The sequence below is a fragment of the Mesitornis unicolor genome, unplaced genomic scaffold, assembly GCF_000695765.1.
Source record: "Mesitornis unicolor isolate BGI_N332 unplaced genomic scaffold, ASM69576v1 scaffold9438, whole genome shotgun sequence".
In the NCBI taxonomy this organism is placed as follows: domain Eukaryota; kingdom Metazoa; phylum Chordata; class Aves; order Mesitornithiformes; family Mesitornithidae; genus Mesitornis; species Mesitornis unicolor.
In genome coordinates this window covers 45,200-66,171 of record NW_010199818.1, presented here as the reverse complement: position 1 = coordinate 66,171, position 20,972 = coordinate 45,200, and the positions used below count along the sequence as shown (strand labels likewise).

The 20,972-nt window shown below is 37.3% G+C and overlaps 1 protein-coding gene across 1 annotated transcript in view; it reads left to right on the top strand.

The window, feature by feature from the left end:
- The window catches only part of ADK (adenosine kinase), a gene marked incomplete at its 5' end in the record, with an annotated part of 48,458 nt that overhangs the window by 10,658 nt on the left and 16,828 nt on the right, over nucleotides 1-20,972 (top strand). The window contains one exon of the mRNA XM_010189560.1: nucleotides 19,564-19,650. Coding sequence (XP_010187862.1) covers nucleotides 19,564-19,650 — 87 coding nt within the window. The remainder of the gene's footprint in view (nucleotides 1-19,563; nucleotides 19,651-20,972) is intronic.

Sequence of the window (20,972 nt, the reverse complement as noted above, 5' to 3'; positions counted from 1 at the left end):
TGTAGGGAGGACTGTGGCAACAATTGCTGATTCCTGGACATTCCAGAAAATGTATCAACAGGTATTTAGGTGTAGAGCATAGGGCAGAAAGACGCAGTTTATTACCAAAAGGAAAGAAAGATCGACCAAAACGTTCTGAGATTATAGCTTTGACAGACGAGGGAGAGAGCTTAGACTGAGACAGCTAAAACATCTACTTCCTCCAAAAATCTGGCCCAGCCGTACTGCAAAAATGTTTAGTCACCTTATGAATTGCTGCAGTTTACTCAACATTGTTTCAATGCCTGCCAAAAATGGCGGTGGCTCACCTCAAACCCCACAAGCAATAGGCATTGTGGCACAGGTTGACGAGCAACTTAGAGGTCCATGCAACTTGAGCAGATCATGGTAACGGTGAGAAACAATAACTGCATCAGCAATCCCAATCTAAGCCACTCCCATTTGTCAGTCCACATTCTTTAGCTGTCTGAATTATTTGTGTTTTCAGAGGAAAAATTTCTCTCTTTATCATGGAGTGCATTGGGTCTTTCTACTGTCTGCTCATATCTCCTCCGTCACAGTACTCCAGCCCCAAGGCTCCTTTTCTCTCCCTTCCTTCCTGTTCTCTGTCAGTAGGAATAATTGCAAGGAAGAGGCAAGCTCAAATTCAAGCTGAGTGTGATAAGTGTGTTTTATAGGGAAAGGAAGGAGTGTTCAGAATTGGCACACAGGAGCTGTGGCAGATGAAATGTTGACTAAATTAACTGTCCGCTTCTAATAGGACTCCACAGAGCAAATGATTGTTGTCTGAAGTTTGCCTTTTCATATCATAGAATGGTTTGGGTTGGAAGGGACCTCTAAAGGTCATCTCGTCCAACCCCTCTGCAATGAGCGGGGACATCTTTAACTAGATCAGGTTGCTCAGAGCCCCATTCACCCTGACCTTGAATGTTTCAAGGGATGGGACATCTACAACCTGCATTTTTTGATTATGTCAAATTTTATCTTTTTACTGGACAACCTGAAGACATTGGATCTCCTCAGTGACCCTAGAATTAGTATTGACAAAAATGCTGTAATTTTCTGTAGCATCAATCCCAAACATGACTGAATTTTGATAAAACTCTCTTGAAAAGAAGTAGCTGGGAGAGACAGCTGTGATGAAACCTTTCAGTACATAGGATTATGGTTTGAGAAAGGTACTGGTAACTGAAAAAAGGATCTGCGGACTTGCTTACCAGAAACGTTTATTTGAGGAACAGTAATTCCTTGTGCGGATGCTCCTCATCCATACTGGAAGTTTCTTGGCTATCAGGACTCTGATCCCACTACCACAGCCTTGTTCCATCATATACCCCTTCCCAGGCCCGAGATTGTGAATTTGACTGAGCTTATGGGATACAGTTGTTTCATATTTCGATACTTTTTTCAGTAACCACAAGAAATACATATGCTGGGAGGGGGGGGAGAGTTAATGAACACATGCAATCTCCTGATCTCAGCAGCTGGAGCTTTTAAGAAATGCACCAAAAATCACAAGCTCTGGCAAGAACATCTATGTCATATCTATATGCGTGCTATAACATTTGTCAGAATCAAATGCTGTGAAAGCTATCCCTTTTACAGAGTTGCTCATAACATTTTTAAACAAATTACTTTTAGTCAGATACATTTTACGACTGGTCTTGGCCCAAAGGGAAATCTTTGGAAAGTCTGAGCAAAATCAGTTCAGCAATGGAAAAACATAGTTTTATATTGAAATATTTGCATAATTCATAAACAGCTGAAGCTACAAACTTTAAACTTGGCTTGTTTTATAGCTTTAATAGAGGAAAGAAAAACAATCCAAATTTAAAGAAAATCACTTCAGCATTTTTAAAGTTATGAATGATGAAATCTGGCACGTTCAGGCATGAACATAGAATTTTCCATTCTTTTTCCCCCAATGCTTGCAAGACCACCTCTGTTAAGGGCACGTTTGTAATAACCTCATTTGTTAGAATATGGTAGTAAAAATGGATTTTTTTAGAGGATTTAAGCATTAAAGCCTCCTCAGTTAGGGCTTACTAACCACGTTTATCTTCTTCAGTTTTTGGGATACCTTGCTTGAGAATATTTCAGGAAATGTATTAGCAGTGCTGGCAAATATGGTAGAATGAGAAAGGTCCATCTTAAAAATTTCTTAGTGCACCTACCACATAGTACATACTGAAATAGTTTTGTGAATTTTTACTTTTTATTGTTACTTGTTATTTAATCTATTCCATAAATTAAAAAGCATGTGCAACATAGCCAAATTAATATGTTGCAATAAAATTTGCAATGTTACCAAATTTTAGAGCCTGTCTACGAAGCTTTACATGTTGGAGTAATGCTAGGCAATTGCTGCTACCTGTTATCTGAAACAGGATACTTAGGCTAAATGGATGTTGGTGTCGCTCAGCACAACCATTCTTAAGGGAATATATGCACATATGTTCATTAATTAAAAGTTTATATGTTTGGATAGAACCAAAACCTGATGTAAATGAAAATAACAACAAAGATATGGATAGTGTGTTTTTATAAATGATGAAGCTTCTTTTGCTTTGTAAGGGTAAGTTAGATCTTAAATATTTTAGAAGGAGAGGTTTTTAAAACGTTTGTTTTAGAAGGGTTGTCAAAATCGTGGAAACTAGAGAGATTTTAAGAGCCATTCTTAAATCATAATGACATGATGCTGTATGCTTTTGAGGGGAATAAAAAGGACTGATGTTCAAGCATACAACTTACTCTAAACAGAGGTCAGTAGGTTTTCTTTGTCAGGCTGTGCTGCAATCATAGACCAGCATGTTACCTCGTGAGCCTATCTATAAAACATAGAAGTATTTATTACTATTGACACTGCTGACATTTTATGGTGGGCCTGTTTGCAGCTCCTCTTTCTATGAGTTACTGAGTACTGTGTGTTGTCCTCTAAGAAGCAAGAAAAAGTGTTATTTTTTTCTGTACTTCTCGCAGCTTTCAAGCTTAGCCTTCCAGAAAAGAAAACCTTGACTAGCTCTTTTTATCAGACAGCTTTCCTATGTTTACACAAACAGAAGTAGTGCCTTGGACCTAGGGAAGTAGTAGTTGGGTTATAGTACAGTGTGCACTCTTTTTCGCAGGATTACACACTTTCACTCTTCCCTATCTGATTATATTCACAAATGGAAAGAAACATTTAAAAACAAACATGGATTTAGGAAAAAAGGAAATTTTAGTCTGCAAATGGCATAACAAATGAGCCAGAAAGTCCAATAGAATTATTTTTAGTTTAGTTTTGACTTAGGAAACCACAAAATCTAAATTAGTAGTGAACATTTGTTGATAGGGATTAATGAATAGCAAGGCTGGTAATACCTTTTTGTAACTGAAACCATTCATGCTTTCATGCTGTGTGGGAGAGGAGGTCTGAGCATTTTATTAGACAGCTAAAACACATTATTAAAACATAAGTTTCTGGATACTGGTATCTTGGCTGGATTTAAAAGTGTATCAGCTGTTGCATCTCAAAGAATGCATATACATATATGTAAATAGATATATGTATATATGTAATGTGTGTGTGTGTTTCAGTAATTTCTTACTGATTTAAGAAAAGGATGTCTTTTCCAGTGTAATGTGTTAATGCACCAGTTTAGCCCGGAAACTGAGAGTGAAGCTGGGAAATCTCCTTTTTATCTGCAATCATTAGTAATAAGGACTTTTCAAGGCAAAACTGTGCCTCTTATTAAACCTAGCCTGAATTTCACGTGCTACAATGAATTTACCTTCTGGCATTTGGAGGATAAATGACCCCTTTATGCTGGGAAAAATGTGTTTGTTGAAGGACAGTAAATACAGGGCCCTGTCCCATTCCTTAGGACTAGGCAGTATTTCCTCTTAGACAGAATAATTTCTACATTTGTTTCTCAGATACAAATACATAGATTTAGGAAGTCAGGTTTTGTACCAAAATTCTAACAAGGATTCTGGGAGGCATAACTGTTAATATACAAATCTGTGTGTGTGTATATATATATATATGCGCCACTGCTTAGGTGGTAGAAATGACATGATGTTGGAGATGCAATATAGAGTGAAAGAGTGGGAGCAGGGCTGAGTCAGACCAAAGGTCTGTCTAACCTGGGATCTGCAAGTGTGCAGTAGCTGGTGCTTGTGAAAGAGGATAAAACCAGAGCAAATCTAGACTGATATTCCCATGTCACACTCTCCTAGCTTCTCCTAGCAATCTGTGGCTTGGGAATTTCTGAACTAGAGATGTTTTCTTTGTGCTTAATAGTCCAAAATAGGATTTTACCATGCATAATGTCTTGTGATAATGAGTGTCACAGGCTCTGTGTTATGTCAAGAAATGCCTACCCTTATTTGTTTGGATTCAGCTACTTAAGAATGTTACTGGCTGTCTCCTGCTGCTTGTATTGCACGACCAGGCCAGTCTGTAATCGTTCCATATACAACATCTTGTTACTTTTGATTTTGCAGGACTCTTGCTTATCTGCCCTTCACTTTTCTTTTTTCCAGACTCTTTTTCTATTCTGTTTATTTGTTCTGTGTCTGCTCCATAATTCTGACATCCTGACCCACCCATCACTACACCTTTTTCCAGGTCTGCTATACTCTTTGTGAATGGAGGACAAGCATGTTCAAGTGCCTGAGAAGTTTACAAAGTGGGTTCATTCTGTTGTCTTCTTTGTTCTGTATTCCTCACAATTCTTAACATTATATTTGCTCTTCTGGCTGCCACTGATGATTGATCTGATATTTTCATAGAATTATCTGTTGTAACTTCAAAGTTTCTTTATGTGGTGATAATAGGTGGTTTAGAGCCTATCATTGTGTATTTAAAGCTAGATTTGTTTTTTGTATGTGCATCTTTTGTGCATTGATTGATAAAGAATTTTGTAGCCCAGTAGTGTGGAATATTTTTGCAATTCTTCACACTCAGCTTTTGTTTTTACTATCCCAAATGAGTCTAAGTGTCTCAGAAGAAGCTGACACACAGTGCACTGAAGAGCTTCTCTCAGAAATTATATACACAGCCTGGAGGTGCAACCCATAACAGGTACCTCTGGCCACTTCTTCAACCATTTGAGGCTTGTCTTGTTTGAGACTCTGGAGAGCAAATTTGAATCAAATTTCTTTTCCTTTTCTTTTCTTTTCTTTTCTTTTCTTTTCTTTTCTTTTCTTTTCTTTTCTTTTCTTTTCTTTTCTTTTCTTTTCTTTTCTTTTCTTTTCTTTTCTTTTCTTAAGAAATGAAGCTTTCCCTGTGATACCATTCCTCAATTAGAACATCCACATTAATTTATCATAAATATTGGTACCGTTTTACTGGTGCCCTGAGTGAGTTTGAGGTGGTTCATACAGAAAAAATTACATCAGCACAATATTATTCTGTTTCCTTAAACCACAAAGCAATAGAACTACCTACCAGAAATCCTGAGAAGAACCAAGTGTAGTGATTAAGCCTTATGGTTGCCAAGGTAGGTAGGCCCCTGCTGTTCTGGGCTGTCATGGAAGGAATGAAGATTGACCTGGTTCATTCTGTGACTGCATGGTCCTGAGAGCATGAGAGACTGAGACTTGGGTGTCTGGCAGTTTTACACTGATAGAAAAGTCAGAAATCACTGGCTCCTCCTAGGACACACATTTTCATCCCCTGCTTTTTCCCTGTACTGCCAGCGCTTCTCTGTCCGCATGGTGAACCAGTTCAGCAGTCTGCACAGACTGGCAGAAACCTACCCTGGTAAGATACTGAGAGCTCTGAGCCAGCTCATTGCAGGGTCCAGAGGAGCATTAGTGCCAGCATGGCAGTATTTGCAGTAGAAGGGGACAAGGGTGAAGCTGTAGTATCTGCAAAATATTGTAACTGAAGTTGCTGTGGAGCCTCGCTCTGAGGCATAAAACATGATGTTTTATTTCAAACTTCCGTCTAGCAACAAAGACTGTCGTTCCAAAGTTGGAAGGAAAGTTGCTGCAGGATCAGCTGGTAATACTGTAGAAGAATATCTGCGAAGCAAAGAGCAAAGAATAAGGGGACAGAGCCTTTAATATACTATCAGAAGGAAAATGCTCTCTTCGAAAAAACACCGATTTTGTCATAGAACGATATTAAAAGAATGGTGAGAGAGCAGTATCGGTCATTCAGTAATTGGGAAGCCCTGGAACTGATGAGAGCCTTCCAAATTTAATTTGTGCTTTTCATGTGTACATGTAATTAATGCAGCTTCATCAAGGATATTCCCTGTTTTCTGAGAATGACACCTACCGGTCTCCATGTACACCAAACATGAAATTCTGGTGACTTTTCTTTTTTCAGCAACTGTTTTTGCAGCTACAATGTTATGTTGGCCTAAATATAGCTTTCTGACTTTTTGAACAAACTGAGGAAAAGCCAAACCTACAGTATTCTGTTTCACATAAGATAATTCTCCTGTAAACTTTTCATTAAATTTATGCTTTTAGTTTAAAGTTCAGCATTGTCCTTTCTATACTTGCATTCTGTGTTTCTGCAATATTCAGTTTTGGACGCTACCCATTTATCCTTGAAAGCGTATGGTTTAATGAGTTGAAATCTGAAACTCATGCTTTAAAGGTTTGCGGTGGTAGGCTTCTCTCCTCCCGACATGTAGGTTTAAATCATGCCAACAGGGTAACTGTTTTATGAAATTAATCACATAGTAATTTTTTAACCGACGATTTTTAAGAAAAGTATTTTTTTCTTTACACTAATTAGGCGTGATTATTTTTTTCATTGTAAGAAATTAAATGTGTGGCTTTTTTTGCAGGGTTCTTAATTGGTCAATAATATGTTGGCTTAACTTTTTTTTTTCCTGTGGAGATGTGGGAAGATCAATGTGTGTAGTGCCCTAGGTCATGATCAATACTTTTAATAAAACTTCCTCTTTTTTTCTTTTTCCTTTTTTTTTTTTAACCTTTGTACCTTTGTACGGTTTTGCTTTTATTAATGAGCTTTTCCTTTAGTTTCAGACCATTAATGGTTTTCAGATAATGACATACTGCCCAAGGTCAAGGCCAGTTTGAACTTATAACTCTACTTATCAGTGATTAAATCTATTGGATGGGCTTAGATGTGTTAGAAGACATGAGAGTTTGAAGCACTGCTTTCCAGAGGCTCAAAGTTAAAACAAAATCTCAACCTTTTGGGAGGATAATGCATTAAGGCTTTTTGTTTTCATTTCCTTCTTAAACAAATAACAATTGTCTTATTTGTGGATCTCAGATTGCCATTAACATTGCAAGTAACTACTGTGGCCTGAACTGCCACATATTAAATGGTCCATATTGAGTTTTATAATGTTACATTGCTCATCTTGCAAAACCAGTTTAAAATAAGATAACGTATCTTTTTTTCATTGTTGCTATTCCGGATGGGAGGGTAGCAACTTATCAAAGTATGTATTATCTGCTGGAGTGCTTGCAGAGAATATATTGTCGTCTCTGGGGCTCAAGCCAGTGTCTTTTGAAATCAATGGAAAGATCTCATTAACTTCATTGGATATCGATTATGACCATGGAGAACTTAAAACATTCATGAATATTAATGGTTTATACTGATCCATGTGTCTTTTTCTGTGTTGTACCTTGTCTGCAATCTCCAATTCAATTTTTGTAGCCTACCTAGAGGTTATACAAAAAGCGAACTTTATGTATACTGAAAGATTTGATAACACATTCTACCTTAAGGTATCTTCTTTGTTGTCTGTTACAAATGAGGTGCATAAAAAATGGACCCTTTGACCACTGACACCAAGGCAGTATATCTTCTGTAGCAGGTATTTTTTTCCATTCTTTTGGCAGTGTTAGGCTTTTCTTATTAGGCAGCAGTTCACTTCATAACAAATCATCACAGAGGAATTTGAACAGCAGAATCTCTACTCAGAAGGTGCCCTACAGACTCTGATAGCCTATCATCTTTAATTTAGAGATTTTATTTCCCATCTTGTGTTTGCAGTTGAATGAACATTGTAGAAAAGTTTATATTGTAGCTATCCATGTCATGCTTTTGCCATAAATGATGGAGTTTATGTTTTAAAGCCTTTAATCTTCACCAGCTCAAATGTTCACTATAAAATAATTGCACAGAATGGAAGGAGAGTAAAATGTGGGTATGTATGGTGGGCCTGGATGAAAATTAACTGCCGGAACCAACCCTTTCATTAGAAGTTTCTCTGCTGTAGCATCCAGTTGCAGGCAATAGAAGTTGTGGGAAATAGGTGGCTGAATGGAAGAGAAATCCTTAGCTCCAGGAGGGACAGAGCAGAGATACTGGCTAGTGGAAAAACTGGACAAAGGGAAGGGTTGAATGGGTCCTGCTTCACCTGACTTTGGGGATTTAGGATTCATTTGTGTGAGACAACAAAACATCTAGAGTTAACGTGGGGGGAGGAAGGGGAACAGGAGAGGGAGGTTAATTGGAGTTCTCAGAAATGGGTAATTTTCTAAAAGTGGGACTGTGAGGTTTTGTGGTCGCTTTGTCTCAGTGATTTCCACAGTAGCTTTACAGTTAGAGCAAGGTGGAAATGGTTTCAATACCGCATCTAAAAAGTAGGCTGTGCACATTACTTATATACCAGTGACCTGGCCTTGACACACCTGAGCATGATACAGCATATGAAGTGGCAGTTCAGATATAAACCTCTGGATACCACAAAAATAACGTTTCTGTAGTTGATCCCATTTGAATGGAAGTAGGCTCTGGCTTACGCTCACCATAACTGTTTTCTTTGTTATGAATAATGCAGTCAGTAAAGTAAGCAGACCTGACTTAAAATATATACAGACAGCATATTTAATGAATACAGTAAACATGAACTATTTTTATATTGTTAGGTTTTGGCTATACCTACAGAATGATATAATACTAACGTTTGTTTAAAAATAATACATAGAGTCATCCAAAACCAGATGTAAAGTTTGGAAGGCTGCTTGCGTTGATTTTATTTGCTGTAGTCTGCTACCCTGTGCCCCCCACGCTCCTAATCCATCCTGATTTCCTCTGCCTGCCCCAGCGATTAGCAGCAAAAACTAAATCAGAGAGGAGTCTATGGAACCAAATACTTATGTCCCTTGTAATCCAACACTGTGATAGTGTACTGTGAACCTGAAAAGATGCCAGGCCATGCATTCTGGTTAATAGCAATTGATCACAAATGAAACTGCAGAACTCTACGCCAAATTGTTAGCTTTATAAATTTTATAATAAGTACATTTCCTGACAGACTATAGAAGTGTAATAAACTATGCATGCCCTCTCTTTCCTCCCCACCTGTCCAATTGCAGAATGCTGTTTGTACAGTATATTGTTGTTGCTGACAACTGAATAAGAATTTTTAGAAGCAGTTGGCTATCAAATTATGGCAAATTTAAAGGTTATGCAAATTGTGCCAGTACAGCCCAGCTTGTTTCAGACCTCTTTTCTCTATTATCATATCAATTGAGTCAGCTCATAGTAGACAAAGCAAGGTTATGGGAACCACCTAGAGCATCATGCACCATTAAACATCAATGCAGCATACATGAACATCTGCAACAACGATCTTATTAACAGAGGGTATAACGGAAGGCAATAAACAGCTAGCTTAGTCACTTAATTGTAAAAAATTTAATAACCTAATACTTGCATTATCAACAGCAAGTTGGTCAAAAATTATGCAATTGTGGTGGGTTAGATTACAATATTTATTGTACACCGTAAATTAATACAAAAATATGAAAATCCATTTGTGAGCAGTTAAACACTATAGTTAGAGTGCTAAAAATGCAGTCTTCTTTTAATCTCTGGTGCATCATGGAATATAAGTATCTGCTTTTTGCACTGACACTTTTATATTGGGCCAAAACCAAATATAAAACCACTAAATACTGGTTTTTGATCAGCTTAAGATTTTCACAAATCAAGGCACAGTTGTTTTTTTGTGAAAAGTAGAATACAGAAACCATAAAGTGGCCTTTATGTATGCAAACAAAACAGATGTTTGGAGGAACAAAGTAAAGCATGTTAGATGTTCATACTGGATATGTTTCGTGTGTTGGCTTCTGGAGTAGTCACTAGACTGGTCTAGAAGATGAGAGCATGTGAAGCTGTGATCTCAAATGGCTTAGGGAAATGAATACAGAAATTAAGATATGTTAGAAATTGATGAATAAAGAGAAACGATGTTTGGTTCTTAAGACCAAGCCAAACTGGATAGGCTTGGCCAAGCCAAGGATAGGCTCGGATTGGAGCACACCCTTTGCCGGAATCAGAGAAACTGGTGGGGAGTGACAGCCCTCCTCTCCTTGGAGACTGGGGGCACTGGTGGATTCCCTGGTTTTGGTTAACAGGGAACTGGAGGCCTGCTCACAAAAGGTTAGAGCTGCAGGAGGAAAGCAGCGCTCTTCCAATTTCAGTCTGAACATGCAAAATGTACAGGCATTTAAGAATAAAATCAGAAAAGGAAAGAAGAGACTGGATGAGTAAAACAATACAGGCGCAAAGGTCGTGTTTGACAAGTGCATTCAGCAGAAAAACCCGCTCCAACGTTAGTCTGCTCCCAAACAGCTTTGTTCCTTCCTGGCGCCCTCTGCTCCCACCTCTGCTGCCACCGAGTAGCAGCTATCACATCTGATTTGTATTTATATGGAAAAAGAATGAAACCTTCTAAGCTTTTGCTGGCATAAAAATCCAAATTGTGCCAGGTTTGTTGGCTACAATCAGCCTCCGGGTCACCAGTAGCCACCGCAGTTATTTCTGTAATCAGTAGGAATCAACAGGTAGCTGAAAAGAATGGGGGGAACGAGGGTGAATGAGAAGACAGTAAGCAGCAAAGATGAGTAAAAGCTTGGTACAAGTATAAATTTGGCAAGTTGAGAATTGCAGTAGTTAATGTAGTTAATTTTGTTTCCATAAAAAGAAAGCTTTACTTCAAAAATATTAAAGTCTTAATTATTTTTTTAAATCTGCGTTTATTTCCTATAGAAAAAGATGGCAAAAAAGCAGGCACTATGTCTAAATAACCATTAAGTATATGTTTTATACTGAAGTAGTTCTAAAAGGAACAAGTAACAAGCATTTTTCAATTTTTTTTCCACATTTTTAAGTTACAGCTCAAATGATCTCGCTCTGTAGGCTAACCAGAGTTTTTTTCCTGATTATCTATTTAGTTTTGAAAGCAGTAGCTTCTTTTTGCCTTTCTTCATAACTTAATTATATCAGCAGAGTGTCCACATTTTATTTACACATATCTGTTTATTTGCTTATCAACCTTGCTTTTCAGATGGATAACTCTTCAGAGCGAGAACCTTTTTATTATTTTAAAAGGTGGTAGATTCCCCATCCTGCTTACAGCAATGGTTAGGTAATACTTTTAAACTGATTAAGTGAAATGACAGATCATAGTTTGGGGTATTGAATTATCAAAGAAATTATCTGCAACTAATGTAGGGGAGAAATAAACTACTGCATTTTGGGACAAATTATCTTTCGAGACTGACATAACACTTAAAGAATTCCGTTCAAATCAGTGGAGTTGCTCTGTTTTTAACTGGCATTTTAAAAGCAGAATATTTTCACATTGAAATTAGAAAAAATGTCAACCTCCACTGCAGTGACATCTTCTAATAGATTTAAAACGTGCAAAAGCCTGAGAAAATTCATTTAGCAAGCATGTTTTATTCTTCAAAAATAAAAAAGTAGTCTAGGGAGATCTTAATTAAAGACAACACAGAATTTACAAATGCAGCATGAGAAGAAAAAGGTAACTGTAAAAGTACTAGAGCTGAACTCTGAATTAAAGGGATGAAAAATTAAAACTTCTACATGTAATTTGAATATTTAAAGGCAGTGCTGCAGAATTTCTATGGTATATCTGCCTCAGCAATGTCCAACTAGTATGCAATTATTTTTTTTAAAGGTGAAATATATATACACACGTGAACTTATTTTTAGTAATGTTTCCTAGGGAAGGCTGTCTTTTTCATTCCAATGGACTGATTTTATTTATGAAGCTAAATATAAATTCTCCCAGAAGAAAAAGCTCCTTCAGAACTGCTCTGTAGTGACCTAATGCTCACTCCTTCTCTTTTCAGTCTTACTGATGCTCAAGTAAAATAGAACTGCCTAGGGCCCATTTCTGCCTCCACTGACGACCCATGCTTCTCAGATTATCATGTAGCATAAACAAAGCTGTCATGTAACATGGCATTTATTTAAATGATGTGATTTCTGTGTTCACCACTCCGAAACTGAGGTATAGCTAAGAAAGCCTGCAAGTTTTGACAGGTGCGTTTGCTCCACTAGGGCAATATGCTTAATGTATAAAAAATGTGAGGCATAATACAGTTTTTGTCCTGCCTAAAATCAAATTAGAATGTGTTCTTCTCTTTCTCTCTCTCTCTCTTTTTTTTTAAGTCCTGATAAGCTTTTGGGTAGGAATTGCTTTGACCTGATTGCAGGTTGATATTTGTCAGAAAATTCTCCCATAGGAAAGTGTTTTGATGGTCCAGCTCTGCAGTGGTTTAAAATATGTCTGTAGAATACCATGGAATGAAGTACAAATGTACATGCATTTGAAAAACAATACTGGCAAACAGTAAGTGAAGCACAGGGTCTGCTTTCTGAGCTGAAAGATGCTTCATTTTTGCACAGTCTGCATAACAAAGTTTCAGAACATTGAAGAGCATGTGTGAGCTAGAACGTATGAACTATAGTGTACATCACTATGTGTGATGTATTCTTTACATTAGACATTGAATTCCCAACTGCCATCATTTGTGTGTGTTTTCAATTCTTGAACTACCTATTTACACATAGAAATAGATTTGTTTGCATTTCACATTCCCATATACAGCTCAAAAAGTAATAGTTTTTGGAAGTTTGTCTTGGCTTTTCACATGTAAGGATCAAATAAGATGTACAGTGGCCAAACCAATACATGTAGGATTTCCACTGGAGGAAGAGATATTTATATTTGTTAATATGCAATGTGAGACCTAGTTTTGTGTCACCCTGTACTTTCACTGGTGTGGCTAGGCTCACTGCAGTAGAGCATGCTCTCAGTAGAGACAAGGATCACGCTGGTCATGGGTTTCATTTATTGTAACTCATCTCTTCCGTCCTCGGGACTGATATTGATCTAAGCTCTTCATAATAATTCCAAGACAGTCATTGTGTTGTATCAGTGAAACATCTGCAGAAGCTTTTCTTAATTTTGGTGCCTGTGACTTCACACCCTTTGCCTTTCCTGAGTCCTCAACCCCTTTCCTGGTCCAGATAGAGATCACAGGAGAAGGATTTAGCTCTGAACACTACCTTATGTCTTCAGCAGCCATGCCGAGTTAGAGAAGTGCATTTTCTGGCAGTTCAGTGGGCACAGTTTCAGCTCCCCCTGAAATCTCTGCCTAGCGGGCAAATGGCAATACTCTTGTGTGCTCGGAAAGGCTTTTTCAACAGAGTTCATTGCCATTCTAAACCTTAAACATTGTGACACATGCCAGAAAAATTCAGCGGCTTGTTCTTTAAGGCAGTTTTTCCATATATGTATGCATATATGCATATATATACATATTTTTTTAAATGTTATATTAACAACAGACTGAAGCAAAACTAATATTTTTTGTTGACCTCCTGCTTCCCCACCTTTTACACACAATCATAGTGTTTTGGTTACTTATGCAAACGAAAATTATTTAATATGCAAAATAGAGCTTCAACTCATGGCTCTAGCAGCAATGATATAGAAAACAGTGATGTGTAAGTGGCTCCCACACCTTCTATAAAGTAAACAAAACACATTTGGGCCTATAGAAGCTATTCATGAGTCATTAGTTGATAGTTACAATTTTTACATTTGTTGTAACTAGATACAGAGTTCTGAGTCTGATCACATGCTGGTATAAATCAAGAGTTATTTCAAAGGAGTGGTGTTGAATTAACAGGAATGAAGACAGAATCAGACATAGGTTCAGAGGATGCACGCCGGATGCAAAAATAATGTTTGATTTTACAGCATTGCTAATAGTTGATGTGTATGAGTGTACAAGTTCCTTTGGAGAAACCTTCTTTGCCCTACTAACTCTAATCCTATGAATCACCTTTTAGTGAGATGCTATGAATATTACTTCTGAATAAAAATACTGTTGACTAGATAGTGGGACAATGTGTATGTCTGAGGAGAGCTATAAAGGGAAGACAAGTCTCATTGAATCCATCTTTGGATTAACTTTACCTCCTAGGAGAGAGCAGAAATGGGGTCTGCACGCTGTCATTTCGCCTACAGATATCTGTAGGACCATGAGTAGAGTCACAGAAGATTCAAAGTCTTTGGCATCATATTCCTTCTCTGTTTCTACTGAAAATGAACTAGTTGACTCTGAGGGACAGTGCTTTACATCCTGGCCAACACAGAGTTATACGGACTTTTGCTTAGCAAGCTGTGAATAGAATTTTAGCCTGATTGCACTACTTGGGTCTTTTATTATGGAAATAGACTAATATTGTTTAAACTGTATCATACCATAGACATATAAATGCATTATAAATTACAACCACTCTATAACTTGTTTGGGGTAACATTGTTTATTGTAGCAGCAAAGGCTTAACTTCTACAATACCAGTTATAAAGTTTTCTTGGCTACATGTTGAATTAATTAGAATACAGCATCATTTGTTGTGTATTATTAAAATATTTTATTAGAAAGATCCCAAAGCATGTGGCTGACTCACATCTCGCTTGTTAAACTTTTTAACTCCATTGACTTGCACAAATAAATGCCTTATTTTTCTGACAAGCCCTACATAGTGACAGCACCAGGCCAAACAATGCACAGAAGTAGACGGAGGAGAAGAGGAGATGTTGGCATGCAAAGCAAGGCAAACTTAGCATGCACACAGAAAGTGCCAGAGGGCCTGGAGTGTTCATCCAGTACAGCCATCTGAAAGTCCCAGCCTGAAAATGCAGGATCTCATTCTGTTTGCTTAGAAATGACAGGTTGAATCAGCACTGCCAGGCTTGAAATACATCATCACTGGAAGTCTTAAGGATCAATAACCAAGGGTTCAGTGCACAGTGCCCTCCCCCACGTCGCCTTATAACTTTGGACAGTGGTGCATTGATACGGTGGGAGAGCTGCGGTATCTATTTGATTTACATTATCACGTGTGCTGTCTTTGTGTGAAGTACAGCAACAACAGCATTTTTTACCATAGAAAGAACAGGAGAAAGTGTTTATTTTACTAATGAGTTTTAATGATGTATTAATGTGCTGAAGAAGATGCAGACTTAGAGCCTATAGGCTTCTGGGAGAGAGGTAAGAGCTCAGAATCATCCTGACTGACATGGGCTTGTTCCAATTACTTTTCTCATTGCTTCTTACCTTACAGCTGCCCAGAGACATTTATAGGTTTTGAGTTCAGGTTTCTATGTTCTATTAAGTTCTTCCCGACTCTTTTTTTTTTCCCTTTCTTTTTTATCTCTTTTGGCCCCTGATCTAAAGAAAATTAGAGAGGATGGAGGTGGGGAGGAGATGGGACAGAATTCTGTTTCACAGTTGTTCCTTCTTTTACAAGTTAAAGCTCACAAAAGCAACATGAATGTGTCTCCATCTTGTAAGCATCTGTAGTACCACTACCAGCCCACAGATTAAAAGCTTATTTGAGGAAATAGCTAGATGTTTTTGTATATATTTTAGGGCTCCCTTCTTCCTTTTATTTTATTTTAATACAAAATTAAGGACACTCCAACATGTTGCCCATAAGAGTTCAGTTACAGGTAATTAAATGTAAGTTTACACATTTAATCTACTTTTAAGAGCAAGAGAGACTGGTAAATGACCCAGTTAAGGAAAGTACTCAGCCTAATTGGATGTAATGATTGCTTGCTGGTGTTTATTACTGTACTATGAGTAGACATGTAGTCTGTGATTCTAATTTGGTTTAAAGACGGACCTGTAGTATTTGCAGCTATCATCAGAGTTTGATTGTTTCAGTTAACATCACAAAATAGGCTTGTGTTCATTTGGGAGCTTAAATTTATTAGAATGGAAGGAGCACTCTTTCTTCAGTTAATATTGTTCTCCAATTATTCTCTCTCCAGACTCTTTTACCTGCAAAAATATCTTAAGCTAGCGCATGTTTTTGCCTGAGGAAGATACAGGTAGATTCACATCTCTGGGTACATAATGCAACAAATCAACAATAACTAAATTTACCAGTGAGCTGATTCCGTCCTATTTATCTGTGAATATTTTCTTCAGTCTATGAAATCACCACATTAATGTTTGATTTTGATTATTTCTTTATCATTCTTAAACAGTGAAGTTCCTCATCCATGTGAAATCATTGAGAGAGCTGAAGTCCCAAAATTTTACATTTCATTAATGCTTATTACTAAAACTTCCCTAATTATAGACACTTTGTTGCAATTTACACTCACAATTCTGGTCTTCCAGGAAATCATATGCAAGTGGAGTGTGTTGTATCCCAGAGTGTTTACCATAAAAGATATTTGTTGCTCAAAAATAGAAGACTGGATTTTATGCCCAGAGGAGCAGCACTTGGACTTCAAAACACTTATGTAATTATTCTTTATTTCATAAGCTCTCAGAATGATAAATGAAATCAGAGCTGACTTTGAAAAGCAAGGCCACTGATGACCAGTGCACTCAGCCAAGGTGTCTCTGTGCTTGCTATGATGGATTTGGGAGTTTTATAACATAATAGATCACATACAAAAATGAAGTTAAAGCAACATTAAAGTCACAACAGCAAGGATATTCGGAGTGGAGACTTCTGCTTCATCTTAATTCGTCCTGTTGTGCCTACTTGTTACAAAACATCACTGGGAGATGTTAGATTTTTTTTTATGCTATTACACAGACATAGCTAGGTAATTTAATGGCAGCTTCAATCCTAACTGACTTCATTTATTGTGAAAGGAAAAAATCCACTTTGGTATTATTTTGTTGTGACTTTCAATATATATTATTGTTATTGTAAAGTTATCGGCCTTTTTAGCCATCAGCCCGCTTGCAGCAAGCATGGGTAGTGTCCTTCCCTTATCTTCGTTTGCGAAGTCTAGCCATGCATGTATGGCATAGAAGGGCATAGATTGTAAAGTATGGTTTAGTAGACTCTACTATGCTAGCAGAAGTTCTCCTAAGGTTAAAGAAAGATAATTTGTCTATTGGATGTGTGCAGATGGTGGTATCTTTACAATGTAGTATGTGCACCAAAGCCATGCTGGCTCCTTCTGAAACTTCAGTACTTCAAAATATGAGATTATCTCTCCTCTTGAAAATACATAAAGTTATATATACTTAATGTATGACCCAGGTAGAGATGGAAAACTGTGATCAGAAAATAAAAGATTGTTCTCATACCAGCCAAATTCCTTGGTGTATTTGGGGTTTTAGACTAATTCAGTTACTTGCAATTACGTCTAATGCAGAAAGAACAGAATAAGAGTTCATAGTGCAGTACTTACCTGCAAGTACTAGATGGAGCTGAGGGAAGGAATTAGGACTGAGAAGGAAAAGAAAGGAAAGATGATGGTAAGAACTTCAATTTGTGTTAGTTTGCTTGAATAGAGTCTTATTTGCTGCCAGACCCCATTTACAGCATTTGAAATACAGCGTCTGTGTATTATTCATTCTCTGTGCCCAAACACATACATTTGTATGCATATGCAAGTGTCTGCTGTGTGTTTAACGTAGAACATCTGTGTGTGCCCATGCACACTCGGGAAGGAAGCAGGTTAGTTTATTACAACGTGTCTTCAACAGAGTTATCACTTTGTTCATTATTTTTGTATTATCTAGAGCAAATCATATATACCTTCTGATGAAATGGATGAATACACACTACTAGTCTGGCAGAGTTTAGTGTAAGACCTCTCTTTCTTGATTTCCAATTCAAATGAATCCTGTTAAAATTACTAAAAAACATCGCTCTTGAAGACTATCTTAAGAGCACAACACAGCACTGAAGCACGTTTCTAAATAGCTTTCTTAACAGGATAGAGAGTAGGATGCACTGAGAACTGACTGAAACCTGTTCTTTAATTGGAATATTCATCTTGTGTTTTTCATTACCCTTTTTCCTTTGCCTCTCATGGATGGCTGTTGCTAATGCTCCCCTCCCCTCCCCTCCTGGTGGGCCAGCCAACAGTTCCCTCTGGAGGCAGCATCATTATATCTGCCTGGTTCACTTAGTAGCAGATGGTGAAGAGCAGTAGAGCTGATACACTGCATTTCACAGAAACCAGGATCCTTCTGGTACCTCTGCAGCATACACAGACTTGCCTGATTTGAGACTGAGTTCTTTATATGCCTCCCAAACTAGGTTTCCTTGTTTGCTACTGTGTACATCAGTGTAAGAGTGATTTTTATGATCTGCTTTGTTGCTGGACAGTGAAGAAACTACTCATGTCCAGCTTTCAGCTACTGGAGGATCTTTTTCCCATTTCATTTCTGGTTTTACCAAAAATTAAAAGACAACAGCTCCGATGCTTTTCATTTTCACTGGTTGACAGGCTTTTCTTCCCCCTCCCCTTTTTTTAATTCCTGCTGTCAGCCAAAGGACAATCTGTTTGCTCTGAGACAGTTTAATGCATACTGACTACCAGAGGCAGAACTTCCATTGGCTCTGTTACAGGGGTAATTTACACTTTAACAAGGTATTGTGACAAGGTGGTAATTATATTTTTATCACGTCATTATGACATTACCACCTGGAAAGCCATAGCTGATTAATTAGTGGCATATATTAAATTTATAACCCTAGAACTCTAAAGTTATCATACCTAAGTGGTGTAATTATGTTGAACTGTGGTGTGGCAGTGAATTGGAGGTGAAGATGCTGAGTATCCACCTATTGCAATAGGTTTAGCAAGTGCCAGTAGAGGGCAGGGAGCTGCAGAAGGAAATACTTTTTTTTAAAAGAAATACTAAGGAAGAGGGTGAAGTCACTGAATTCTTGAAACCAAATCTAGTCAGATGGCAAACTGCAAAGCTTCTGATGTATATGTGCTTTTTAAATTGATGTAATTTGAAAGCACTTTGATTTACACTAGTTTCTGGTTTTAATTTCACCATTTTATTTTAGCTAGTTCACATGCATTCTGGTTTTTACAATGCAGCAATCTGTGTTGAACTTTTGGAGGCTTGGACTGGCCATTCTGGAGGCTACATCACCTCTCTGCAGCTAATAGGAAGCACTGGTTTTGGCAGGATGGATTTTTCTTGGTCTTGTTCATATAGCCAGGTGGTTTATGTTGTTCCTTCTGATGTACTTGTTTTCTCTTGCCCTTGCTATTAGGAGATAAATAAAAGAAATGAGACTGGAAGTAATTAATGAACATGTCCACAACAAATAAATTTATCAAATGTGTTCGCATATCCCTATGCAGTAAATAAAAATAGAATTATAAACCAAAGCTATTTTTATCCAAATTATGTTAAAGGTCAGGGCTCCAGTTTCCAATTGTTTTGATTTTCACTGTTTGTTGTGTTTTTCAGAGTCATATTTCCAAGTAACTCATGTTTTATTCTCCCCTTCCACTATAGAAAATGAAGTGACTACTTTCCCTGTGTTGGTGAGTGATCAGAGTGAAATTGTGGATACCAATGGAGCTGGAGATGCATTTGTTGGAGGTATTTCTTACTTCTTTCTCTTGTCTGGAGATTATCCTGTTCTCTCTCTATAAAATCTACCAATTTTTCATTCAGCTGTCTTTCAGAATGAGCTTCATTCTTTTAGAGCTTTTCTCTGCATCCTGAAGTTATATGATTTAATTAAGTTCTGATTTTCAAAGGGAAGTATGTTCTATTACTTTAAAAATAATGTGCCATTATGCTGTACTCTGGTCGTTTTCATGAGATTAATTGTATCTGTCAGACTGTTGCATAAACAAGCTGCATCAAGTACTATATAGTGTACAGAAATCCCTCCTGGCTTAAATGTTAACACATTGTTGTTCTTTAAAACAGGTTGTAGTGAATATTAAACAGTATGTTAATAAGTGAGCATAATGTCTTCTGATCATGTAAATTTTGGTAGAACATCTGCTTCCAATACAATTATTTGGACATCAGAAAAGAACACAAAGGGTTAATTTGTTAAAACAAACCCAGAAAATATCTGGCATTGCTTAATATCCATTTGCAAACTTACTATTTTTTTTGGCACAAGCTCTAAGGAAAAAAGAGGATGTTATGTCTATGCCTGTTTTAAAAAATGATTCAATATAAGCCAAAACCCACTCTAATCCAAAAGTTCTGTCATTCATTGTAACCTTCATACATGTAGTTCTGTGATGCACTATTACCTCCTGAAGTCTCTAATATCCAGTACGTAGTAGCAGTAAGGAGCTCCATTAGTCACTAATTTACTGGAAACATTACCGAAAAGACTTTATAAATAGAATTGCAGGGCTCAGTCTTGTAGCTATGAAGGGGATAACAAGCAGTGTGTTACCAAATTAAACCTTCAGAATGTCCTGCTTCAAGAAAGTATTCAACATAAGCTTAAAATTAAGCACGTAATTTCATCTTTACTTAATACATCACTTAAACCAATGATAAATTTTCAGTATATGCTTAAATCTGGCAGAAAATAGGAATGTTATTACTCATTGCTTTGGTGCTTTCATGAACCAAAGAGAAAATAAGTAGAGGGAAACACGTTAGGTCAAATTATTTATACACCTTTTAGTGCATGCTTGTCATTCTCTGTTGTTCCTAAATCACCAACAAGACTAAATGTGAACCAGTAGGTAACAGTGACTGTAACATAAACAAGATCATCTTCAAGTGCTTGTCCATGTATACGTATGCTGTGTGTATCAGCTGTGCCAGTAAGCTGCTGTTCTTGTTGTGGAAAAGAGAGACAAGATCTTGCCTGTTTTGTTTTCAGATCCTGAAAATAAAATAATACTGAGTAGCTCCCAGATGGGCAATATGGTAGACTCCAACCA